This window comes from Armigeres subalbatus, chromosome 2 (assembly GCF_024139115.2).
Source record: "Armigeres subalbatus isolate Guangzhou_Male chromosome 2, GZ_Asu_2, whole genome shotgun sequence".
NCBI lineage: Eukaryota > Metazoa > Arthropoda > Insecta > Diptera > Culicidae > Armigeres > Armigeres subalbatus.
Window position 1 is genome coordinate 247,151,491 of NC_085140.1, and position 27,482 is coordinate 247,178,972.

The 27,482-nt window shown below is 41.9% G+C and overlaps 3 protein-coding genes and 2 long non-coding RNA genes across 6 annotated transcripts in view; 3 read left to right on the forward strand and 2 right to left on the reverse strand.

The window, feature by feature from the left end:
- The window catches only part of LOC134212035 (regulatory-associated protein of mTOR), a 66,395-nt gene extending 59,079 nt beyond the window's left edge, over positions 1-7,316 (reverse strand). Inside the window, exon 1 of the mRNA XM_062689532.1 lies at positions 6,735-7,316. The gene's annotated coding sequence lies outside the window, so the exon portion shown is untranslated. The remainder of the gene's footprint in view (positions 1-6,734) is intronic.
- Positions 7,317-11,249: 3,933 nt separating this feature from the next.
- Positions 11,250-11,582, forward strand: LOC134216131 (uncharacterized). The gene is made up of 2 exons (XR_009980507.1): positions 11,250-11,366; positions 11,436-11,582. It is a non-coding gene; the product is annotated as an uncharacterized LOC134216131 (long non-coding RNA).
- Positions 11,583-13,392: 1,810 nt separating this feature from the next.
- Positions 13,393-14,188, forward strand: LOC134216133 (uncharacterized). The gene is made up of 3 exons (XR_009980508.1): positions 13,393-13,464; positions 13,526-13,947; positions 14,009-14,188. It is a non-coding gene; the product is annotated as an uncharacterized LOC134216133 (long non-coding RNA).
- A 1,745-nt stretch (positions 14,189-15,933) lies between these two features.
- Positions 15,934-16,297, forward strand: LOC134212039 (uncharacterized). Its single transcript, XM_062689536.1, has 2 exons — positions 15,934-16,136; positions 16,194-16,297. Exon 1 carries the CDS (start codon positions 16,017-16,019, stop codon positions 16,122-16,124), a length of 108 nt encoding a protein of 35 aa, XP_062545520.1. The 5' UTR covers positions 15,934-16,016; the 3' UTR covers positions 16,125-16,136; positions 16,194-16,297.
- Positions 16,292-18,548, reverse strand: LOC134212036 (tektin-4). 2 transcript variants are annotated; one of them, XM_062689533.1, is made up of 6 exons: positions 18,263-18,546; positions 18,105-18,203; positions 17,464-18,034; positions 17,016-17,310; positions 16,730-16,952; positions 16,292-16,660 (listed from the first exon to the last, which is right to left on the reverse strand). In XM_062689533.1, exons 1-6 carry the CDS (start codon positions 18,332-18,334, stop codon positions 16,292-16,294), a joined length of 1,629 nt encoding a protein of 542 aa, XP_062545517.1. In that variant the 5' UTR covers positions 18,335-18,546. The 2 variants fall into 2 exon arrangements, with proteins under 2 accessions (XP_062545517.1, XP_062545518.1); XM_062689534.1 differs by lacking the exon at positions 18,105-18,203 and having other exon boundaries at positions 18,263-18,548.
- Positions 18,549-27,482: the final 8,934 nt, after the last annotated feature.

Below are 27,482 nucleotides of genomic sequence, written 5' to 3' on the forward strand. Positions count from 1 at the left end.
GGGTCGGAAGTGCGTTGACATAACCTCAGGGGTTCCGCAAGGTTCCATACTGGGTCCGGTGTTATGGAACGTCATGTACGACGGTGTCTTGAGGTTGAAGTTCCCGGTGGGCGTGACAATCGTCGGCTTCGCTGACGATATTACGCTGGAGGTCTACGGCGAATCGATCGAAGAGGTGGAATTGACTGCAGCCCACTCGATCGCAATTGTGGAGGAGTGGATGAGTTCCAGGAAGTTAGAACTGGCTCACCACAAGACTGAGGTGGTTGTTGTTAACAACCGAAAGTCGGAGCAACAAGAGGTGATAAGGGCAGGCAACTGCACGGTCACCTCTGAACGCTCCATCAAACTCTTGGGGGTGATGATCGACGATAAGCTCACCTTTGGTAGCCACGTCAATTACGCCTGCAAGCGTGCCTCCACAGCTATAACGGCATTGTCCCGGATGATGTCCAATAGCTCTGCGGTTTATGCCAGCAAGCGCAAGCTTCTGGCTAGCGTTGCTCTGTCCATACTGAGGTATGGGGGCCAGCTTGGGGCACGGCCCTGCGTATTAACTGCTACAGAACGAAGTTAGAAAGTACGTATAGGCTCATGTGCCTAAGAGTTGCGAGCGCGTACCGTACCGTGTCGCACGATGCACTTTGCGTCATCACCGGTATGATGCCTATCGACATAGTTATCGGTGAAGACATAGAGTACTTCGAAATGCGCGGCACGAGAGGCATCCGTAGGACTGTCAGGTTGGCCTCAATGGTCAAATGGCAGCGTGCGTGGGACAGTTCCACTAAGGGTAGATGGACACATAGGTTGATACCGGAGATAGGTACGTGGGTCAAGAGGCGCCATGGGGAAATCACTTTCCACCTGACCCAGGTCCTTACAGGCCATGGTTGCTTCAGACAGTACCTACACCGGTTCGGACACTCGGCCTCGCCCGAGTGTCCGGTGTGCGATGGTTTAGAGGAAACGGCGGAACACGTGTTGTTCGTGTGCCCGCGTTTTCGCACAATGCGTGACCACATGCTTGCCACATGTGGTCTGGACACTACCCCGGACAACCTAGTCCGGAGGATGTGTAAAGATGAAGTTGGCTGGAACGCCGTTTTATCGGCTATCGTCCAAATCGTCTCGGAGCTACACAGAAGGTGGCGCGTGGACTCGAGGAATGGCTAGTTCAGGCGCAAATAAGAGGTGGTCCAAGGGTTCGGAGTCGGCTTCATGGGTCATACCGGTGCCCTGTGGTCGAACTCGATCCTTTTATCGAACAAGTGGCCGCGTGAAGAACAACATGGTATCGTCGCTTTCGCGGCGTCGGTCAACCAGGCGGGTTCCGAGCCCGAGGACGGAAAGGGGTCCTCGTCAAGGCTGGGGCAGGCGTAGGCACCGCGTCGGCAAGTCCCTCTGTGTGCTGGCGAATAGGCCCTATCGCAGAAAGGTCAATTTGGGGTGCACGCGGCATCATCATTCTTGATACCAGTCGTGCAGAGGGAAGCAGGCGCGAAGTCGACCCTGCCCACCTTCCGAGGACATAGGGCGTGGTAAGGCCACCTGGAAAGCCGGCAATGCGCTGGCACGATACCATGGTGTTCTTCTAAAAAAGCTAGTCACGATGTTCGATGCTGCAAGGACACGCAGCTAACCTCGAGGGTGCGTTATGCACTGGCCCCCCTTTGAAGCATTACTTTCTGGTTGTACCGAAGGGACGATGGGCTTGGCGGCAATGGAAACGGTTTAGCTGGTCGGGGATGCAGTCCTGCCTCCCTCATTGGAGGTGGCCCCTAACCCAGCACTTCCTGGTCAACCCAGGATGTCTGTTGAGCAGATTCCCCCTCCATTGTTTAGGAAGAAAAAAAAAACTCTCTTTCACTAACACACTCTCGATCACTCACTCATTCTCACTCACTTAATGTCACACATACACACTCATTCTCATCCCCAATGTGTCGACGTGGGTGTATAGGGAGCATGGAGAGGTGAACTTTTACCTCACACAGTTCCTTTCCGGACATGGCTGTTTCCGTCACTATCTGCATCGGTGTGGCCATGCGTCATCGCCATCCTGCCCGGCGTGTATCGACATAGAGGAGACTCCAGAACACGTGGTATTCGATTGCCCAAGGTTTGCGGAAGTACGTAGAGGAATGCCTGCCCTACGGGCGGACAACATCGCAGAGCGAATGTGTCGCGATGAGGGTACGTGGAATGCAGTAAGCAGAGTCGTGACGCAAATACTGTCAGTGCTGCAGCGTCAATGGAGAAGGGACCAGCAAATAAGCGTCGGTTTGGAGCGAAATCCAGCACAGTGAGCAGTGTTTGGTTTCGGGTCGTCGGGGCGCCAGCGAACCGGAAGTCTTCTGCCAACCGGAATCGTTGGACCGACCTCGGCACTTGAATTGCCAACCTGCTGAAGAAAGAAGAAAGAAGAAGGAAGTGCTTCGGGTATGTAGGGCACCGCCAGTGCGGACGTCATCCACCACCGGAACTGTCGGACCACCTCTGCAACCCGAAGACGAAGACGGCGCAATGCGCGAAAGCGTCCCCTGCGATAGCCGCCGGTAGTCGGGGCACCATCAGTGCGGAAGTTTCCTTCACCGGAACTGATGGATCACCCTCGACGCCGGGGGAAGTCAGGAGGATTCGAGTGAGGAAGTTTGCGGTACGACCGCCGAGGGATCGAGACAACGTAGCAGTGGATCTCAGCAAGCCAGTCGGCGAACTAGCCTAAGCTAGGGGCCGGAATTTTAGAAGAAGTGCATGAGCACAGCCCCCCCCCCCGAAGTAGTCGCAGCATCCCGTGATCCCGGGGGGATCGAGGCAAGGAGGATAAGGGACCCGGTTTATCCGGGAGGCACATTTTTAGCAGGTCGGGAGGAGCCCATCCCTGTTCGCCTTCGAGCATAGTGTGGATGCTCAAGGTGTCTGTCGCGCAGATTTTTGATGGCCTTTGTAAAAAAAAAAACATACGCACTCATTCTCACTTATTCTCATTCACTCACTCACTCACTCATTTACCCTTACCCTCACTTTAACTCACTTACTTACTCTCACTCACACGCTCACTCATTTTCTCACTCTCTCACTTTCTCTCACTCTTCCACGCGATCTCTCTCACTCACTCTCTCCCTTTCTCTCACTATTTCTCCCCCTTCTCGCTATCGTTCCCTCTTGTCGCTCGTATGTGTTTGTATAAAGAAATCCGAATCAAAGCCCAGAATTGTCAAAATCAAATCAAAGAATTGTAAACTCAACCACGGGCGCGGATACGCAGATTCTCAAAACCCGAAGCAAAATACTGAAGTGTAAACCCAATCACGGAAAATGCTTTGACAGTGGAGACTTATCGGCGGAATTTTGTTTTCCTTCTAAACCCAGAGCAGAATCCCGTAACACATCCCGCGGACACGTTTTCCGAACTGTAAACCAGCCTTTATCGATCTCACGTGACTCTCCATACGCAACTGCGCCAATGCGGCATAATTTGAATTATGCATCAGTAGGCCATGACTTACAACACGTTTGCAAAGCAACCTGTTTTCCCCCTTATTAGTTACGGACGACACGTAAGTACTATTTTGTCTCCGACAATGACCAAACACACAAAGGGCACACATTTGGCGATCCTTGCCGGGCATAATCTAGACCTTACGTTAATTTTTCGATTCACTAACCTGGCTGTTTTTTTTTCTCCAAATTATAAACTCCGCACCGAAAAAGGATGAACTAATCAAAGTTAATCAATTAAAATAAAATAAATAAAACTACCCAATAAAACTACTAAAAAAAGCGCAGGTGGTGCTCGAAAAGTGCTCAGTGCGTGTTAAACATTTCCGTGTATTCCACTTCCTGTTCTATTCAATTCGATTCCTGTGCCATGAACACCATAGAGGGGTGCGTAGAATAGTGCCAACGCAAAACATCTCCATCCTGGGCGGCTGCTCACTGTAGCCTTGGCCAGGGCCCAGTTCAGATTCTTAACGATTTCCTTCTTTTTTGCCTTCTCGTATAATAAGTATAAGCACAGATAACAGATATTGAGGCTGGCATCCGAAACATGTGTAAACATCGGCAACCGTCAATTCAAATGTATATACGCGAGGAGAAGTGGATGAACGCTGTCATCAGAGGAAAAGTAGAATCACTGAAATTTAACACGGCAAGGTATAGCCTATGGAATTGAAAACAATTTTAAAAATTACAAACAGAGATTTTTTTGAAAATGATTTATTAGGCGGGATTAGAAATTCAATAAACTTTAAAAGTACTACCATCTCCGGAATCACTTCAAGAAAAAACTTCATTGTCATTAACAATCAAATTAATATATGTATAATGTAGATAATCAAATTTCTAACCTCATGCTATAAATTATTTGTAAATAAATATCATTTTGAAATTTTGAAAATTATTTTGAAAGCTGCATCCCATACCTCGCTGTGTATTTTTTTTCATGATTCTACTTTTTCTTTTGATGACAGAATTCATTCTTCTCTTAGCGTATTAAATTAGAACCGCGTTTAGCAATCGATAAGGTTTTACATCAAATAAACATAACCTCAAAAACTCAAACGAATGAACTCAATTTGACATTTATCGGTGGTAGGTTCATGAGGTTCATCATATCTCCCGCAGCAAGCGGATGAACCTTTGTTTATATACAAACCACCGATACCTGTCAAATATGGAAGAAATTCATCAGAACGCAGCCGTGGCTACATACGTGTGACGTCACACTGTGAAACCATATAGACTAACGCAAAATGAACTCCCCTAAGAAATTATGACGTTTGAGCGGGTCGCATAATGAACGCAAAATGAACTTTTGGTCGAGAAGACGACCCGCTCAAATGTCAAAATCCATCGGGTGAGTGAATTTCATGAACTCCTGCACAGGTCTATTGGAGATGGCGCAAGGATCATTGTTATTGAAAACGCAGCCCGAATGCGGCTGTCAAATCCATTGACTGCGTTCGACGGTTGTTAATCAGCTGCGTCCGTACGTACTGCCGCAATCAGTTGAGTAGATGGCAGTAGTGGGCCAACGTATATCAATTCAAAAGTTTACACAGGATTTTCAATAAAATTTGTTCTAGCTTAAATATCTGTTATCTGTGGTATAAGTAAAGGCTAGGGGAACGGTTCGCCACTTAATCTCATAGCTCCTATTTCCATCCCATCAAAAACAAAGCAATGGGAAGGAATTTGGTTTGTTTATTATTTTTGTGATTTTTTTCAGCAGTGAGCACGCATGTTGACAAAAAGAAGCGACGAATTTGGTACCGTATTTCTTTGTTTAGTGATAAGATGGATATATGTACAGTGAGATGGAGATCGGAACATTTTCCCTATATGATCGCTCCGAAAAACCACCCAAGACCAAAAAACTATTTTTTAAATGCACGAGAAAGGCGCCATCACCGCTAGGTGGATTAATCTGGGTTTTTTCGTTTAGATTTTGTCACCACGAGCCTCTTTTCGCAACCTGCAAAGACAAGTGACTTGCAATTCCATGTTCCAATCTTCCGATCGTGATCTTTTCTTCGTCGCTAGAGTCCTTGCCGATTGTATCGAGTCGTATCTCTTAGGTTTCTCCTAAGAATTGGTTTTTCGGGCGGCTCTTTAGACCAGCGATAACAGACCTCCATCTTTCACTTTCATGTACCTAAAATAACTAATATCTTAACCTTATAGTTTTGTTATTCAAAAGATATACCAATATAATTGTAATTTTAATGGTTTTTTTTATTGGGAACGATAACCGGTTAGTTTACACTTATTATCCGGTCAAAAAAAGGGTCAAAACAAAAACTACAAAAACATTGGAAACAATAAATAAATTACGAAACAATCAAAACTTAAAAAAAAAGCTACATCAAAAACTAACAATAGGTGCAATTAACAAGAAAAAAAAAAATAAATTTAGAATGAACTTTAAACTAATCTTTTGACAGCGGCCTTGAAAGACGTTAAAGTTGGTTTCGTACCTGATGCCTTTCTCGTGCCAAAAAATACTTAAAATATGAGTGTTTTTATAGTGTGCTAGAATAAGAAATAGTATTTTGTATATGACTTCTGAGCCCGTAGTCCGATCAGGCCAAATTTCAATGGCAAACAATAGAACAGGATAAGTGATTCAGCCAATGCTAACATCCAAAAAGTGTGTCCATAAAATTTTACACATACACACATAACAGACGTCACCTTAATTCGTCGAGCTGAGTCGGTTGGTATACAATACTATGGATCTCCGAGCCTTCTATCAAAAGTACGGTTTTGGAGTTATCACATAGCCTTTACGTGCACTTAGTATACGAGAAAGGCAAAATCAATTTATGACGATACATAATAACCTTTTCAGATTACACACTACATATGTTGCCTAATGATGTATATCTTTTCACAAACCTGATTTAATCTTTTTCAATTGCTATCATATCAATATGTATTTTGTGTGGCAAGCAAAAAAATATGTCCTGGGAGTCGAGAATCTGTTTCCCACCTGAACGGACCAAGAATCGAACTCACCATCTACAGATTGGCAATTCTACTTCATTGATCGCAGGATTCCCCGCAATTTGTAGTAAATTTTGTTGATAAATGAAATGATGCAAAATGATCCTTCGGTATTTTAATATAAACCATAAACATGACCAAAAATCTTTTAAAATTTACAGAAAAAGATACTATCTAATCTAAATCTATGTAATATAAATCAATTATGAATATACATTTACCTTTTGGTTTACTTCCAGTCGTCACTCGTTCCTCTTTCTTCCTCGCAATCAAAATATTGAATATAAAAAAGAATGTGCGATTGCGGATTTCGCCGCACCACTCAAAGTCGCCTTGCAGATTTTTTCACCTTGCGCTGTCAGAATAGAACGGCATCAAAATTCACGTTTCCCGTTATCAGGCAACAAATCCTTCTTCCGACAAAGTAGAAATTTCTTCCCCAGACGTTTTCCTCACTGATGGGTGGACATTTTCTCCGCATCAATTGCACTTGCACACCAGCAGTTTTTGTAGCACTTCTAGCGAACTAAATTGAACCGCTCGTTTCATAATTCATTTTCTATTAGTTCTTGTATTATGTTAGATTTGTCCACAATCACAATAAACCAGGGAAATCTTTTACTTTATTGAGAAAGTACAAAAATCATTAAAGTAAATAGCACGAAACGTTTTGATATTTACCAGCGCGAGGTTAGATAGATTTCAATTTTCTTTCCGTAAATCTTTGCGCAGTGACGTCACACAAGGAGTTTGACATATTCTGACTTCGTAGTTTGATTAATATTAAAAGATTCTTTCAAGAATATTTTGTTTTTTAGTAATTATTTGAGTGCCGTATGCATTGATTATGCCTTAAAATATAATCTGTTAAAAAAAAATTTTTTTTTGTGAATTAGTGCCGATTTTTTCGAATAAAATAAAAAACGAAGTCCGAATCGTAAATAGAAATATCAGCATCTGTCAAAATTGTGAGGTTAGGTCAAGGGTTGATTTAGCCGCGGGACAGGAACTTTCCCATAAAAAAATTATAGCTGCCCGACGAAATCATGAGTGGACCGAACAATTAAAATCGACAAATTTTGCGCCGACGAAATGCTGAAAAATTCCATACACGTAAAAAAATGTAATGTTATTTGTGGCCGATTTCTTCACCCCCACTTAGTGCTTGCCACAGGTTTAAGCGTATGGGTAAGCACCGCTTAAGACTTAAGCGGAGGTGTAGGTTGACCCTTAGGGCATGGGTTCTCAAACTGTGGGTCGCGACCCCAAGGGGGGTCGTTGATCGATCATTGGTGGGTCGCGAAAGACTAATTTTGATTCATACTTTTAATTCTATTTTCTACCACAAATCTATTCAAGGAATTAGATATGGATCTACGGAATTAATTGGTGACTAGAGAACAACCAATTTTACGAAGTCAATGGCCTTTTTTCGTTATCCGAAAAAGATGAAGTTATGAATGCTGGACAGAGGCATACACTCAGAAATATAATGAAAAATTGCAGAGATTTTTGCAAATGCAGTACAATCCAGCTTTCCACGCTCGGTAATGGCGGCTTATCGGTGGGTAAAAATCAATTGGTCACTGTACTGTTTGTCACTAGCTGGAGGAAAGCCGACTGGCGTTCGTGGGTGAGGGGAAGGGAAAAAAGGCCTTTTCGGCAGTGAGTTTTCCTCCAGCTAGTGTCAAACAGTACAGTGACCGATTGATTTTTGCACACCGACAAGCCGCCATTACCGAGCGTGGAAAGCTGGATTAAAATCTAACTTTGCAAGCAAACCACTCGAAGCGAGCATTTTGCTCGCAGAAAGTGACATATGTCAAATATTTGCGTGTGTGACTACACTGAAAGTGATTGCATGCAAACAAATGACAACTCGCAAGCAAACGCTCGCATGCATGTGTGAGCCTTAACTTGCACTGCAAAAATAGCAATGGAATTAGATTTTTTGGCCAGAAAATGTGTCTTTCATTTTTATTTATATTTGCATGAGAGTAAATCTGACATTTGCTAAAAGTGAAAAGGGTCTGTTCAAATATTACGTAACACAATAGGGGGTAGGGGGTTATTTATTTTTTGTTACTAATTGTTATAACGTATAACGCGTATACGCAAAATATGGGGGGTGAGGATTTCTCAAAATTTTGTTACGCGTAACAATAGAGAAAATTATTAAGACATTTTTGAAAAATATTTATTATCTTTAAAATAGCATGAAGTACATAAAAAAAATAATTATTGTATCGTTCCCAAAAACCGCATTTGTTACGCGTTACGCACAGAGGTGGGGGTACTTCTGAAAAGTGTTACATATTGTTACGAGGGGGTGGGGGTTCTTGAAAATAACGATTATCGCGTTACGTAATATTTGAACAGGCCCAAAGCTGCTACGTGTGACTGCAATTGCGAGTGCTCTCAGAAACCATTCGCTCGCACGAGTGATTTGCTTGCAACGTCTGACGGAGCCTTAACTCAAATTAAATTCAACTACGATACCAAATCCGATACCCAAAAAGGATGGAGTTATGAATGCTGGACAGAGGCAAACACTCAGAAATAGAATAAAAAAGTTGCAGATATTTTTGCAAATACAATACAATCAAAATCTTACTTAACTTCAATCCAAATCTTGTCCCACTACAATTCAAATACAACCCAAATCCAACCTAAACCCAATTCAAATCCATTCTAAATCCGATCCAAATCCAATCCATACCCAATCCAAGTCCAATTGAAATTCTTTTCAAAACCAATCCAAAACTAAATCAAATTCAAATTCAATCCAAATACATATCCAAATCGGATGTAAATCCAATTCAAATCCAATTTTAATCCAATCAAAATCCATTCCAAATTCAATCTCAATCCAATTCTAACCCAAATCCATTCCAAATTTAATCTCAATACAATCCAAATCTGATCTAAACTCAATCTGAATCTAATCCAAATTCTTCCAAATCCAATTCAAATTCAATCCAAATCGAATGTAAATCCAATCCAAATCCATTCCAAATTAAATTCAAATCCGATCTTAATCCAATCCAAATCTAATCCAAATCCAATTCAAATCTGATCTAAATCCAATCCAAATCTAATTCAAATCCAATCCAAAACCAATCCAAATTCAATCTAAATCTAATCCAATTCCAATTTAAATTAGATCCAAAGCCAAATTCAATTATTTATTTATTCAGACTAAGGCCGAAGTGGCCTGTGCGGTATATAAGAGTCTTCTCCATTCGGCTCGGTCCATGGCTACACGTCGCCAACCACGCAGTCTACGGAGGGTCCGCAAGTCATCTTCCACCTGATCGATCCACCTTGCCCGCTGCGCACCTCGCCTTCTTGTGCCCGTCGGATCGTTGTCGAGAACCATTTTCACCGGGTTACTGACCGACATTCTGGCTACGTGCCCGGCCCATCGCAGTCGTCTGATTTTCGCGGTGTGAACGATGGATGGTTCTCCCAACAGCTGATGCAATTCGTGGTTCATTCGCCTCCTCCACGTACCGTCCGCCATCTGCACCCCACCATAGATGGTATATGTACAATGAAGAGGTATGAATCAATTTCAGCAATCTAACGCAAATTCCGAGGCAAATTCAATTTTATTCTTCTTCTTCTTCATTGGCATTACATCCCCCACTGGGACATTGCCGCCTCGCAGCTTAGTGTTCATTCAGCACTTCCACAGTTATTAACTGCGAGGTTTCTAAGCCAAGTTACCATTTCTGCATTCGTGTATCATGAGGCTAACACGATGATACTTTTATGCCCAGGGAAGTCGAGACAATTTCCAATCCGAAAATTGTCTAGACCGGCACCGGGAATCGAACCCAGCCACCCTCAGCATGGTCTTGCTTTGTAGCCGCGCATCTTACCGCACGGCTAAGGAGGGCCGTGCGGTAAGATGCGCGGCTTTCACTTTCTAAAAATAAAGGCATTTGGTACCTGGTGGGTCGCATGCAATATGGGATTCTACTAGGTCGCATATCAAAAAAGTTTGGGAACCTCTGCCTTAAGCCCCAAACGCAATGCAACGGAACGGCAACGGAAACGGCAAATTTGACAGAAAATATATGGGCTAACTGTCAAATTTTCCGTTTCCGTCGCCGTTCCGTTGTATTGCGTTTAGGGCTTTAGGGTATCTGTTTCATTATTAATAAATAACATGCTCCTACATATCATTGGGGCCTTTCACTAATTACGTAACGCTGAAGGGGGAGGGAGGGGGTCAAGCCGAGCGTAAAGCCCCAAACGCAATATAACGGAACGGCGACGGAAACGGCAAATTTGACAGAAAATATATGGGCTAATGGGCCAAACACAATTGATACGTTTGCGTGCGTTTTGACAGTTTTCCCATGGAAAAACTGTCAAAACGCACGCAAACGTACACTCAAATAAAACGAATGATATTTTTTAAATGTTCTTGCATTTAAAACCTTAATTGGAGGCTTAATTTAAGATTTATGTGTGCCTAATAAAAATTATGCATACACAGAAAGAAAAATCATTATTGAAATTAAAAAAAACATTGGTAAAAATGAAAAGTTGCATTGGTTCTTTTTCGTACACGGAGAAAAATGAAAAAGCCATTTAGCTTATAATATATTCTCTTCCAACATTTTTCGACTTATATTCTTATCGATGCTTACTATTTAGACTTGCTTTCCTTACATTGTATGCATTGCAATGTTTTCTTGCGATATATTCTTCAATTTGCATTTCAAGTTTTTTGTGATGGGATTTCATCTTGGACTTTATCCACGTTTGGCAGTAGGACCTGAAAAACTCAAATAATGGACGACGAGGACTCTGCTTTTTCTTCTGCACATCCGCCGGGTAAGGTAAGTTTTCTCTTCTGTGGATCATTCCCGAAATATTTTACAAATATTTTCAATTTGCCCTTTCAACAGATTGCCATCGCCGAGGCAATTGCTATAGTCAGAATGGTCGGGAGCCGCAACTGCTTCAGCAGCAGTAACGATTATGGCAAACGCTTTCCTGGACCCTCGGAATTGTGCGGAAGTACGGAACCCACGACCCCATTTAACCCAAAGAAAGGATATTTAAAACTATGCAAGCGGTAACGCTAGCGGTCCGACAGTAAAAGGAATAATTTGTAGTGCTGATGTAGGAGGTGCCAGTAAATTGAGAGACAAACCGCTTTCATTAATTGCCACAGTGATGTTACTTTGCTTGAATTTATTGTTTTGGGAAAAGCACCGCAAATTACTGTACGCCTAGATTTTTATAAAAATGTAAATAAATACTTTTTCTGAAACCGCATGTTTATTTTTTATATTGAAATGTCATTATTTCTTGTTTTACTTTGTTGGGCATAAAGAATAATTCTATCATCAAATAAATTGATATTAATCTTTTTAAGAATATACATAAAATAATCATTCTTGAGTTTAAACTTATGTTAATCATGCGTAGCTTATTATTCAATTAAGCATTACGATGAGTGGATAGACCGAATATGGATTTAGATTAGACTTTAATCTATTTAGATTTTTTATTTTTATCCGTGTAGAGAGTTGTGAAAGTTCAAAATAAAAGTACGTAAACTTTTGCGTCAACCATGGCGCAAAAGTTGATTACCGTTCTGAAATTAAAAGTTTGAACTTTTAAATAAAATTGTAGAACTGTCAAATAGAAATGATTATATCCATAGTAAATAAGAGTGAAATAATTTCGCAAGAAAAGTTGCGCCTGTCCAAAGAATTACCCATTAACCTTTCCTTTTCCGTTGTTATTAAATAATAAATGTTGTTTGCTTTGTTTATTTTATAATTTTATTCAACATGTACAATTATGTAGCAGCTCTTAAAACTACTTTCAACGTCGCTCGTCAAGGACGTAATGCAGGAAATATTGCGCCATAGATATATTGTTTTCTGGAAACAGGAAATCGACTTCAAAATGCCTGGAAATAAGATAGGGGAAACTATTTAGTAAATGAAAAATTATGTAATATCTAAGAAAATCGTATATAAATCAAGTTGAACATTTATTTATCTAAAATCGACCAACATGGACAGAATGTGTGTAATGGTTTTTCTCAAATTAAGTGATGAACTTTGTACTTACTTAAAAATCACTCAAATAAAGAAAAAAAAAAAAAAAAAAAAAAAAATTGTGTAATGGTTTAATTTTATACTCACTATTTCTCGAGAACTATGATGAATCGGGAAACTGGTGATAAACGATGTTGGAAGACCGATTTCCCGCCCATGTTTCGGCTGCAATGACTGAAATCCCGACCTCCAATTCTAATTTCCATGGCTGCTGCAGTTGCAGCTCCGGTGAAAGCAGCATGTTCGCCATCTCAGTTTTCCAATGTTTCGAGTTTTCCAAAGCTGGAATCAAAATATTATAATTGTAAAGAAATTATTGTAATGTTTTAAGCGTACTTACATTAAATGTGAAATGTAAACTGTAAATGTAAACTTACAAAAAAATCGCTATGCAGAAAATGGTTTCACCAAGAGTTTCTAGCTTTCTAATCGGTTTCACGCTCACGGCGCGTGAAAAAAACAAAAATATAGCGCTCTTTTTATCGCCCAGTGAGTATTTTGTTTTCTTTCTTGCTTCGTTTGACACTACTACAGTTTTCACGATGAAAGTGCATACTTTTAAATTCACACTCAGACCCGACGAAAAATACTATTGAATAAAATATATTATTTTCAATGCGAATGTTTTAACTCTCAATTTGAATAAAATGTACCAATTTTTATGAAGAGAGTATAAGATATTTATTTATATCAATATTCGTTTTCTGTGTGTAGGGTTTTTGAAATACAATATTGAGTTAGTTGAATTTGAAGTGCATGTACATAAAAGACCTGTCAAAAAGAAAAACTGAAAAACAGGAGCGGAGCAGCGGGAACCATCAGTTGTTGAACTGCGTACTGCAATGTCGGATGTGATGGAATCGTAAGCTTTGTTTTTTCACTCTTCGCGATAAAACGCTAAATTGTATTTCTTTTTCTTTCAGGAACCCACTGCCAGCGTATAGAAAAGCCGGTTTCCCTCAAAAAAACAAAGTTCCCCCACACGCGAGGGAAGAGAAAAATGCACTTACTCCATCTTCAGATCAAGACCTTCGTTGTCTCGCAACAGCACCAGCAGAGAGTAGGCAAACTAAATATTCGAATCAGCAGGCGGACCAAATTTATTGATGATGGAGCAGCGCAAATAAAACTCTACAACCTATTTTTACGGTGCGTTTCTTTGGAATAACGCAGGAGGTGGAGCCAGCGCTTGGTCAATTCAGGTTATGTACTTCCAAAGGCGTGTCCGACAAACTGGTCACCGAAAATGTGAAGCATTGAGAAATTCTGGATTACCCCCTTTTCAACAGCGGATGTTGTTCGGTGCTTTCCAGTGTGTTGCAGATCTGGCATAGAACATGCAATCGTAAGTTAATTTGCTGTTAGTCAAGATGAAGCCTATTTTGTATATTTATTTACTTCTACAGGATTGATTACATCCGGCGGCACCTGTCTCCATCCGATTTTCCTCCATCTTAGGAAACCCGTTTTCCCGAAGCTACCGATATTTCAGTTTCCCGCCAACAAACATGAAGAAACGAGTCAAAAACAAAAAAAAATTTATATATACACCTCTGATTGGATATAAATAAAAATTCAATAATTAAGTGTTTAGACTCATTTTAAATAGAATTGCAAAATATTGATAAATATTGCTTTCTGCTGTTTATTAGATCCATGTTTGAAATTAAGTGCAATACTAATGGATTAATTGCGATGCTTCCGTTTAAAATCTATGTCTTTCTCTTATTGTGTCATAAAAGTTCTGCACATACAATTTATCATGGTTGAACCAACGTATAATTATTAGAGCCGCACATACTTTATAAAAGCCAAAGTAACTGATCAAATTATATGTGCAAAAATTATAGAAATAATATGCAATTTATTCTGAGTGTACCAATTGTGTTTGACCAATAACTGTCAAATTTTCCGTTTCCGATCAGATCTATACAAAAATTTAAAAACCTTCCATACAAAAAGTGTTACGAGGGGGAGAGTGGGGGTCCAAAATCACCAAATTCAGCGTTACGTAATTTTAGAAAGAACCCCATTAAGCGCCTGCTTTGGCAAAAAAAGTATTAGAAATCTTGTACACTCCAAATAATCTAAACGTTGTTTCCACCTGCATTTTCAGGTACATTTTACGTGCACACGTAACTGCAAATGCTTCGGAAAATTCAGGTGAAACTTACGTGTCCGGTGAATTCTATCCAAAACTCTGGTAGAACTTACCTGATTTTCACGTAGAATGGAAATTCTATCGACAAATCATGTAAAGGTAACGTGAATTTCAGGTGGAAAAAAAATCTACGTACTTTTTCAGGTGGAAACAACGTGCAGATTTTTTTGGGTGTAGGGCTTTAGGACCCTATTCTAAAGGCCTAAACGCAATATCAGCGGAACGGCGATGGAAACGGCAAATTTGACAGAACATATATGGGCTAACTGTCAAATCTTTCCGTTTCTCCCGTTTCTCAATTGAGGCGCTCAAGAGGAAAGAAATGACCTAAAATTAGTTACTTTTTTCTAAGAGCAAGATTACCGGTGGTGAGTTTAAGCCGTTTGGCAGCGCAGTATCATTACTTGGGGGCCGTTCAAAAATTACGTCCAAGGTTTGAGGGGGGGAGGGGGGTCAGAGTTTTGTGACAGTTTGTGACAGGGGGAGGGAGGGGGGTTCGTCTTATGTGACGTCCGTTCACAAGAAAAAAATACTGAAAGCATTTTAGAAACAACTTGCATTTTAAAAACATTCAAACTGTTAGTAAGGGACATAACCAAGGACATAACTCACTATGTTATTGTGAAAATAGTGTACGAAAAAGATAAACCACAGTAATCGCTAAAATATAAATGAGACATGTACGTACAGGGGGAGGGGGGGGGTCAATTATTTGTGACAGTTTGTGACAGGAGGGGGGGAGGGGGGTTGAAAATGCCGAAAAACGATGGACGTAATTTTTGAACGATCCCTTGACACTTTACCGGTCGCTACTAAATGCGCTGCTATAACAGTAGCGCGACTGACAGGTGACCAAATTTGGTAGCGCGGCAAGAGCGCTGCTATTTGATGAACTGTCAACTGTCAAACGTCACCGGTACAGAATACAGCAACCAAATTGAGAGCCGAAAATAGTGACCGATACGGAAACGAGTGACGAAACTACAATGAAAGCGCTGCGCGGGTGATTAAAATGCTCGCGACCGATAATGATGCTCTAACAGTGTAGTGATTCAATTCAGTCACTTCGTCGGTGTAACAAATGGTGAATAAAAAAATTTTATAGATTATTCGGGACAAAAATTTGTTTAGTTTTATGTTTTGTGGTGAGGTTCCCAAATGTCACTCAGACTCAACACAATTTCGTTTCATGTTTTGGAAATTGCGGATCGCAAATTTGTAACTTTTTAAGTTAATCAGAATATCGGATTTTAATGGAAGATTTCAGTTATTACGTTTACATTTCGTTAACATTGATCCCCGTGTATTTAGCCTTCAGATTGATCCAGTGGATGGGGTGGGAACTTTTCGTAAATAATTAAACCAACGGAAAGGTAAGCAACGATGGCAGCAGGTTTTCTATTTTTATCTAAAATTTATTTTTATTTTAGTAAAACAGTGCAACGCCCATTTAGATACCATATATTTTGTGATACAGTATTTCATAGATCATGTTTGATTTCATCAATAAAGCACGCATTATTCGAATCTAATAGCCGCTAAGTGCAGTAGCTGAGGGAAAGTGCGTTCTCAAAAACTGACATCGATCCCGATCGATAGCAATGGTACGTCGTTTCATCATGATTTCTTTCTCTAGCTCGCTGCGGCGCATGATAAGCTCATTCTTGACTTCCTCTTCTTGCTTAAGTTGAGCATTCATCGCAGAAAGACCCTCCTCGATAGACTTTACTTCGGCGATGAGCAAAGCCTGGGATTGATCCCGGCAGTTCTCAACGCGAGGCCTTTGGTTCCGATTGTCCAGCCGAGTCAAAACCACCTTCATTGCGTGGTCCATGTTACGGATGGCTACCTTCAGTTTATCGATCTGAATCTCCGTGTCAGCAAGATGTTGAAGGGTCTAAAAATAATGGAAATAATATTGTAGATGTAGAATAACAGCTAAGATATTTTTCACGTAGAAACTTACGGATCGTAAATCAATTTCGAGCTTCTGACGAACTTCCTCCATACAAGTGATGCGATCAGCCAAAGCTCGTTCCACACGGTCTGCTTGGGAACGGAGATCGCGAGCTGCGTTAGTTAGGATTGCGTCCAGTGTTCCTCGCAATTGTTCCGATTGCTTCCGACAGTCAGTGCACATCGCCAAAGTTTCCCTGCTGAACTTCTCCCAGTAGATTTCCGTCGATTGCCTAAAACAGTCCGAAGGCCGTGATTCATTAAGTATTTCAGTAAGGAATTCGAGTTAGCTTTACTCGTTTGGACATCTGGTTGCTCCCGGGCGGAACAGCGTTATCGTCGATTTGTTAGTCAGATTACAGTTGATGGCATCGTTTTCATGGGCCATCTTTTTATCGCTCCAATCGAACTCCATTCTCTGGCGAGCAGCCCGATTCTGGACCTGTTGGGCCTCGATTTCCGAGAGCGTTTTCAGTAATATCGCACGTATTTCGGCAATCAACGACATTTCACGGATAAGTTCTTCCTCTGGTCTATCGCGAATGAGCTCTGTGTCGGGGCGACCCGTCCTACGCTCGAGACATTCAGATGCTTGGAAATAAAGATAAAATAAAAACCACATTACCTAAGCTTAACCATAAGGGTAATTCGATATTGTGTTAATCACTTTTCCGTTAAGATTTTTTTTTGTTTTTTGAAATAGTTTCGACGAAAATGGTCAATTAATTACAAATATATACTTGCCTATCGCTTCCGGCATCCGTAATACAGCCAACGACTGCTTCAGCCGTCTTCGTTGCTCCTCCAAGGTGCTTATTTCATCCTGCATTGCCTTGATAGCCCGCTGGAGATCGCTCTTCATATCGTCGATCGTTTTGGCCCGCGCGTGAAGGCTTTCGGTGCAGTTCGCTTGGTTCTTATCCGTGATGGCATACGTCCGGATGATGGTGTTTTTGCTATCGCGTTCGACTTTCTCACTCTTCATCGCGGTGCTGGCGCATGCGTCGATGGTATCGGCGTTTCTTTGGCGCCATTCGTCCACGCTGTACCGAGTGATGGAATATCGATCCACGACGGGACGTGTGCCAGTTTGACCGGATAAGGCACCCCAATCGATGCGGCCAGTGGCCCAGGGACCAATCGGACCCATCGGACGGGCCAACGGATGCACATCGGAGTTTCCATCGCGTTGCGGAAGATAGGAAGGCGGTTCGCTAGCGGGTAGTCCAACGGGACTTGTCTTTAGCTCAATGTCCTCAGCGCATGCCGGTGGGGGGTCCTTGTGAACGTGAAACGGATTTTCGTAGGAAGTTTCCTGATTTGTTAAATTATTCAAAAATTAGAATTAATTTTACAATAAAAAAATAACATAATAGTTTTAGTACGTGTCCCCATCGGATTAGATTGGGCTTTTTTCTAATTTCTTGGAGCTTGTACAGATATCGACGACGTTTCGGAAAATTCTTCTTCTTGACGATTTCACGCTACATGATAATAATTTATTTGATGATTGATAAATGAAGTGAAATAAAAAAAAACTTACCGTTTGGGTTGGTTGATGTTCGATGCACACGGCTGCACATGGTGTACAAGGTGGACAATTCAGCTGAGCCATTAGTAAAAATATTTCAAACTAAATTTGAATTTATCGATAGGACGCCTTAGAAATCCGCAACCACGAATCGAGTAAAAATTTAGTAGAATTTTTCGCCTTTGTAATAAACAACGAGGTAACTATTGTGGATCCCCAACACGACGGTTGCTAGATTGCCATGCAACAAACGCGTGGAGTTGATTTTGGATGTTTATTGGTGCTGCGTTTGCGCACCTGCTCCATAGTAATTTCTATTAGATAATATTTATTATAACGTACGTCCATAATAATATTATTAATATTAATTATAATATTATTTACATTCTTTTATTGTTACACTGGAACGCAAAGGGTTTGCTGAGCGAACGGAACCTACTGTGTAAGGTGAACGCAAGCTGTAAGACATGTTGAATTTGGTTTGCTCATGATTAGCAGAAGATTGTTATTGGGAACGTTATTTAACTGAATTCGGAATAGTTAGATAATACTGGTGACAGTTCAAAAATTAAAAAATCACCCCGTTATAAGAATGGCTGGTGCTACCCAGCAATTTCAATAGGACATCGATGGAAAATGATTCGATATCTGTCAAAAGTAATCTTGCTCTGCGAGCAGGGTTATTTGGTAATTATTGAAATGTCACTTTTAAGTTTAGTTTCAGTTTAATTATCCAATTGAGACAGACCCTAAATAAGAATAAAGTGCATTAGGACGACTTTGCCAAAACAGTAAGTTAATGAATCACATCTGTTTGAGTTCATCTGATTTGCTTGTTTTTAATTAGGTATACTTGTTGATACGGAAAGAAAAGGTAGCGAAAACATTGTACAATAGTCGTGACTTACCGTAAGTTGTTGCAAATCAGTTATAACGTTAATTTTCCTAAATGACTAAAATGTTGCAGGGTGTTTGTAGTAGGGTAGAAGATCAGACGGAGATCGTATTTGAATTGTTGAACCCTAAACTATTTGTAAGTTCTGATGTTAATTTGAATTTCCTAAACTGAATTTAATAAAATTATAGTTTTGAGTTTGCCGAACACCATACTTCAAAAAGCGGTTTTACAATGCTTCCCCGAACACCTCCAAACAATACTCAAAAAAATATACCGTCGGATGAAGTCTATCCTTGCTGCGAGAGAGATGATCAGTACGATTCTATGGTGCAGTGTGATCGATGTCTGAAATGGCACCACTTTGCATGTGTCGATGTGGACCAGAGTATAGCGGAGCTAGTTTGGTATTGCCGTACGTGCCTCGGAGAGGACGTATCCGCTCGGGAATCAATAGGACAGCCAGGTGTTAGCCGTGTACAACCCCCTCGAGCAGCTAAAAAAGGAAGTACTAAAGATAATACCGGTAAGTCAAAGGAGAAGTTAGAACAGAAAGCTTCCGATCAGAAAGTTATAAATAAGAACCAAGAAGTTAGTCAGCCAGGAACATCTACTCCATGGGATGTAAACAATTTCGAAAAACATTTGAAGAACCAACCACCGCGTTTGCTAGCGAATAGTAAGAAATCTCGTTCCGAAAACCACAAAAGTGTCAATAATTCCGTTAAAAGTGATAAAACTAAGTGTTCGAAACGCGATTCAGCGTTGATGAGAATTGAAGAGATGAAGGAGAGAAGCCGTCTAGAAGCTCTGGAGGAAGAGAACCAGCTTCAGATATTGAAGGTAAAGCAGAAGCAGCTTGAACGCCAGCGGCGTGATTTGGAGGAACTACAACAGCTATCAAAACTGATTGAGGATTCCGAAAACGATGAAGAGCTTCAAGATAAGGACGAAATTAGTTATATAGATAAGGTGCAAGGATGGATAAGCTCATGCAACGCAGAAGATCCGGTTGAACGACAACGGTTGAGACAAGCTTCAGAGGACGGTAGGAGTGAATTGTCATCAGTTTTGCCAGAAGCTACTGTGCATGACGCCGCAGGAGGGCTGCAGTTTCGACGAAATAGCTTCAGTATGCTGCCAGGACCATCGAAGCTTCAGATTGCTTCACGTCAAGTATTTCCTAAAAATCTTCCTACTTTCACCGGACACCCACAAGATTGGCCGTTATTCATCAGTGCGTACGAGCAAGCAAATATTTCTTGTGGGTTCTCCAATGCGGAAAACCTCGTCAGACTGCAACAGGCGTTGCAGGCTAAGGCTCTGGACACCGTCCGGAACTATTTGTTGCTACCGGAAAATGTGCCAAAAATCATTGAAAAGCTACGTCGCCGCTTCGGGAATCCGGAGATTTTATCCACGATGTTAGCACAACGAATTCAGAGGCTGGATGGACCTGATTCGGAGAATTTGGAGTCTATAATCGAGTTTGGTAGCGCCATAGAGGAATTCACGCATCATTTAGAAGTTTCAAAGATGCATGATCACTTGAAGAACCCAATATTAATGCAAAGCTTAATCCAAAAGCTTCCATCATGCTATGCTATGCAATGGGTTGAATACAAACGGCGTTGGAAAGTGGTAGACCTGAAAACCTTTGGACGGTTCATGGAAGATCTAGTGGATAAGGCGTTAGAAGTGACATTTGAAAGGATAGAAATAGTTCCATCGAAAAGACGGGATAAACCTAAGGCTAAGGTGTTCACTCACCTGTTAGAGGAGGATCGTGAAGCAGTGGGTAGTAAATCTAGCCAAATCAAGACCCAGCTACCATCGGCACAACTATTTGCAAGCAAATCCAACAGTTGTTCTATTTGCGAGGAACCTGGACATTTTGGTCGAGATTGTCAAGAATTCAGGAATACCAGTGTAGAACGCAGATGGATGATGGTGAATCACTTGGGGTTGTGCGCGCTATGTATTTTCAATCACGGGAAGTGGCCGTGCCGCTCGAAAGTTCGTTGTGATTTCGAAGGATGTAACGAACTGCATCATCCGCTTTTACATCTCCCATCTAATACAAAGGCTGTAAGAACGAATGTACGCTGTAATAGTCATTGTTCTCAAAACAAAACAGTTTTGTTTCGTATAATTCCCGTCACGTTATACAATGAAGAAAAAAGGTATGACACACTTGCGCTAGTTGATGAAGGATCGTCAACGTCGTTAATCGACGGCAAAATAGCTGAATATCTGAAGTTAAACGGGCCACGAGAACCGTTTGAAATGCGCTGGACAAATGGAGTTAGTCGAACGGAAGGTCATTCGAGAAGTGTTGAGATGAAAATTACTGGTAAAGACCGAACTAGTGTTGATCTATGCGTGGCGAGGACAGTTCAAAGGCTGGATCTACCAGCTCAACGGTTGGATTCAACACAACTCACTAAAAAATTCCAACACCTAGAACATATAGAAATTCCAAGCTATAAATTGGATACTCCTAAACTGCTGATTGGTATCGACAATATGCATCTCATCGCACCATTAACATCACGAGTTGGGGAGAAAGGACAGCCAATTGCTGTTGAATGTAAACTTGGGTGGACTGTATACGGACCGCGACCGAATATGATAGCAGACGTTCATTTCCTTGGTCATCACCGATGTCTTTGCGAAGAATGCAGTAAGGAAGATTGTGAATTGAACCAGCTGTTAAGAGAAAGTTATCAACTTGAAGCAGTAGGAGTTTCTCCCGTACGGCTCGAATCGAAGGAAGATCATCTGGCACGAGAAACAAGCAAGACAAAACGTGTGGGCGATCGATTCGAGGTCGGCCTTCTTTGGAAAGATAGTGCACCGCGATTTCCAAAGAGCTACCCGATGGCGTATAAGCGAATGAAAAATCTCGAGATGCGATTGGATCGAAATCAAGGTATTCGTGTGGCTCTGCAAACGCAGATTGAGGAATATGTGGCAAAAGGATATGCACACAAAATCACTGAACGTGAACTTTTGGATACACCGCCGGAACGTTGTTGGTACCTTCCACTTAACTACGTTATCAATCCTAAGAAACCCGATAAAGTTAGAATGGTTTGGGATGCTGCCGCAAAGACAAACGGCGTTTCGTTCAACGACAGTCTGTTGAGGGGGCCTGATCTAGTCGCTTCGTTGTCTGAAGTCATCAACGGTTTCCGTGAGCGGAAGGTGGCATTTGGTGGTGACATCCGAGAGATGTTTCACCAAATTCTGGTGAGAAAAGAAGATAGACAAGCCCAGCGTTTCCTATTCCGATCCGATACGAACTGTGAACCGGATACTTACGTAATGGATGTGGTCATCTTTGGGGCCAGCTGTTCTCCTTGCTTAGCACAGTTTGTCAAAAATCTGAACGCGCAAGAACATCTTCAAGAGTACCCAGCGGCTGCCGAAGCTATAATAAGAAAACATTATGTCGATGACTATTTTGACAGTGTAGACACGGAGGATGAAGCGATATTACTAGCGAAGGATGTGCGGAAGGTGCATGCAGCCGCGGGTTTTGAAATACGGAACTGGATGAGCAACTCTTCAAAGGTACTGGCTGAGCTTGGAGAATCGGAATCAAAGTTAGCGAAATCTCTTGACATGAATGGCTTAGACACGGAGAGAGTTTTGGGAGTAATGTGGCATCCAGATCACGATTGGTTTGTGTTCTCTACGGAAGTCAGAGATAATTTGCGGCCATATGTTCAAGAAGAAGTCTGACCTACAAAACGGATTGCGCTACGTTGCGTCATGAGTATGTTTGATCCAAAGCAATTTTTGGCACCATTGTTAATCCATGGCCGGATTTTGATGCAAGACCTGTGGCGGAGTGGTATCGGTTGGGATGAGAAATTAGGAGCAGCACACTATGATCGATGGTTGCGGTGGACAAGGTTGTTTCCTCTGATAAATAATATACAAATTCCTCGTTGTTATCTCGGGGAAATGAGTTCAGACTGTTATGACACGGTGCAGCTACATGTGTTTGTGGACGCTGGAGAAGACGCTTATGGATGCGTAGCCTATTTTAGGTTTACAGACGGCAATAATATTCACTGTGCACTTGTGGAAGCGAAGGCGAAGGTAGCTCCTCTCCAATACTTATCAATTCCGAGAAAAGAATTAGAGGCCGCTGTACTTGGAGCAAGACTAATGAGGGCTATATGTGACAGTCATTCTTTCGAAGTGAAAGAGCGTTTTTTGTGGACAGATTCTAACGCTGTTCTATCGTGGGTAAAGTCAGACGTTAGACGTTATAAACCGTTCGTAGCTCACAGAATTGGTGAAATACTTAATGTAAGCAGTCCAAACAACTGGTATTGGGTTCCTACGAAAGGTAATGCTGCAGATGATGTTACAAAGTGGGGTATATCGACACATATAAATTCCAACAGTCGTTGGTTCCGTGGTCCAAACTTTCTATATGATTCAAAGGAAAATTGGCCGGAACAAAAACAAAAATCAGTAGAAGTTAGAGAGGAATTAAGAGCTAGCATACTATTTCACGATATCTTATTACCAGATGCAGTACTACCCAGAGTTGAACATATTGCAAAGTGGAAGGTGCTCGTACGAACGGTAGCGACTATGTCTCGTTTTTGGCAAACTGTCGTCGAAGGATAAAAACAGCCTATTGAGGCATTAATAACCTTACAGAGGGGTATCGCAAAAATTCCGAACGAGCTGGTTCCCTTACGCCAAGAGGAGTATTTAGTAGCAGAAAACTACCTGTGGCGTGTGGCTCAAGGTGAAGCGTTTGCAGATGAGGTAAAAACATTGATTAAAAACCAGGATACAGTGGTGGACAAATACCGAACTATCGAGAAGAGCAGTGTTTTGTACAGATTGTCACCGTTTTTGGACGAATATGGCGTAATACGAAAGGAAGGTAGAACAGTTGCGGCTAACTATACGGCGTTCGACATACGATTTCCAATAATTCTTCCCCACAACCATTCGATAGTCAAGAAACTGGTGGAGTTTTATCATCAAGAGTGTGCTCATGGAAGTCGAGAAATGGTGGTAAACGAAATCCTACAACGGTTTTACATTCCTAGACTGAGATCCTTAGTAGAAAAAATCGGGAGAGATTGCTTATGGTGCAAAGTTCAAAAGGCGAAACCGCTTGTTCCAAGAATGGCTCCGCTGCCAATATCTCGAATGGCTATTAAGGAACATCCATTTTCTTACGTTGGAGTGGATTATTTCGGTCCGATTGAAGTAGCAGTTGGCAGAAGACGGGAAAAAAGATGGGTTGCATTATTTACGTGCATGACAGTGCGTGCAGTGCACCTGGAAGTAGCACACAGTTTATCAACACAGTCTTGTGAAATGGAAATTCGCAGGTTTGTGAAGCGTCGAGGCAGCCCAATTGAATTTTTTTCTGACAATGGAACCAATTTTGACGGAGCAAGCAGAGATTTAGCAGAACAGATACGAGCAATTAACGCTGAATGCGCCAATACGTTCACGGGAGCGAGAAAAAAATGGACTTTTAATCCTCCTTTAGCGCCTCACATGGGCGGCGTATGGGAGCGCATGGTTCGATCGGTGAAGGAGACAATGACAGTTTTGGCAAGCGGACAGCGGCTAACAGATGAAATTTTGCAGACTACCCTTGTGGAAACAGAAAACTTGATTAATTCGCGCCCATTGACTTATGTATCTACGAACGTACAGGAGGATAGGGAGGCCCTAACTCCGAACCATTTTCTGGGAAGTTTTCCGTTGGCTGAGTGTATGCCATCCAGAAATCCTTTAGATCTGGCAGAAAGACTACGAAGTAGTTACAATCAAGCACAGTATTTGGCAGACGAACTTTGGATTCGATGGCAACGAGAATATCTACCAACGATGAATCGTAGAACGAAGTGGTTTGAAGAAAGAAACCTCTTGAGGTGGGCGACCTGGTGTATGTAGCGGATTCGGAAAAACGTAGGTCATGGGAGCGAGGAGTCATCGAAGAAGTATATATCTCAGCAGATGGAAGAATACGGTCAGCAATAGTGCGAACAAACTCAGGATTAAAGAAGCGTGCGGTGGCGAAACTTGCAGTTCTAGAAATTAACGGATAATAGTAGTAAGCACAGTAGTGATACTATCAACCACAGGGCTTACGGGCCGGAGAAATGTTACACTGGAACGCAAAGGGTTTGCTGAGCGAACGGAACCTACTGTGTAAGGTGAACGCAAGCTGTAAGACGGAGTAAACATAGGACGCTGACATGTTGAATTTGGTTTGCTCATGATTAGCAGAAGATTGTTATTGGGAACGTTATTTAACTGAATTCGGAATAGTTAGATAATACTAAATAAGAATAAAGTGCATTAGGACGACTTTGCCAAAACAGTAAGTTAATGAATCACATCTGTTTGAGTTCATCTGATTTGCTTGTTTTTAATTAGGTATACTTGTTGATACGGAAAGAAAGGGTAGCGAAAACATTGTACAATAGTCGTGACTTACCGTAAGTTGTTGCAAATCAGTTATAACGTTAATTTTCCTAAATGACTAAAATGTTGCAGGGTGTTTGTAGTAGGGTAGAAGATCAGACGGAGATCGTATTTGAATTGTTGAATCCTAAACTATTTGTAAGTTCTGATGTTAATTTGAATTTCCTAAACTGAATTTAATAAAATTATAGTTTTGAGTTTGCCGAACACCATACTTCAAAAAGCGGTTTTACAATGCTTCCCCGAACACCTCCAAACAATATTTATTATAATATTATTTAATTATAATATTATTTACAATTGTTGAACTTATTAATGCATCGCAGCCAGAGCCCAGCATACTTTAAGCGCCCTTGGCAAAACCGTTATTGGGCGCCCTTTACTTTAATCCATGTTCAAAACAAATATCATGATAAGAGCCGGGATATTTTTAAAATCAATCTTTTTTGCGTGGTGGATTTAATAAATGTTTGCTTTATGATTTTTAAGCCTCTATAACCTGTATATGTTCCAATAGGTTGGAAGTTAGGATTATTAACCTTTTGTCTGTGCTCTGGGGTCAATATGGACTTAACTCCAGGGAATTTTTGGATGGCCAAGAACATTTGGACTCGGTATAATCGGCAAAGACCTAGGCGACGAATAAAGGATCACGATTGGAAGCTTGGAACATGGAACTGCAAGTCGATAGGTTTCGCAGGTTGCGACAGGATGATCTATGATGAATTACATCCCCGAAACTTCGACGTCGTGGCGCTGCATGAGATTTGCTGGACAGGACAGAAAGTGTGGAAAAGCGGGCATCGAGCGGCTAACTTCTACCAAAGCTATGGCATCACTAACGAGCTGGGAACCGGCTTCATAGGGCTGGGAAAGATGCGCCATCGTGTGATTGAGTGGCAGCCGCAAGGATGTGCAAGCTGAGGATTAAAGGCCGTTTCTTCAACTATAGCATTATCAACGTGCACTGCCCACACGAACGGAGACCCGACGCACAGCTGGAGCAGACATACGATGGATGCTCACTGCGGGACGTTAAAATCGTCGTCGGTGACATGAACGCACAGGCAGGGATGGAGAAAATGTATAGATCGGTCATCAGACCGGATAATCTGCACACCGTATCGAATGACAACGGCCAACGATGCATAAAATCCGCAGCCTCCCGCGGAATGGTAGTCCGAAGCACCTTCTTTCCCGCAAAAATATCCACAAGGCCACATGGAGATCACCTAACCAAGAAACGGAAAACCAAATCGACCACGTTCTAATCGACGGTAAATTCTTCTCCGACATCACGAACGTACGCACTTACCGCAGTGCAAATATTGAATCCAACCACTACCTGGTTGCAGTATGCCTGCGCTCAAAACTCTCGACGGTGTACAACACGCGTCGAAGTCGGACGCCTCGGCTACAAGCCGGTAGACTAGCCGAAGAATACGCGCAGCAGCTGGAAGTGGCACTCCCAACGGAAGAACAGCTAGGCGCAGCGTCTCTTGAAGATGGCTGGAGAGAAATTCGATCCGCCATTGGTAGTACCGCAATCGCTGCACTTGGCACAGTGTGCCCCCGGATCAGAGAAAGGACTGGTTTGACGGCGAGGCACGATATAAACTGGCGCGGAACAGACAAAACTTGATTTTCCGGAGGAAAAAGCGCCAGCAGGAAGAGACGGAGCAACTGTAACCGCGCTAATAACACACGAAAGTTCTATGAGAAGTTAAACCGTTCACGTAAGGGCCACAGCCAGATATGTGTAAGGACATAAACGGGAACCTTCTTACAAACAAGCGTGAGGTGATCCAAAGGTGGCGGCAGCACTACGAAGAACACCTGAATGGCGATGTGGCAGAT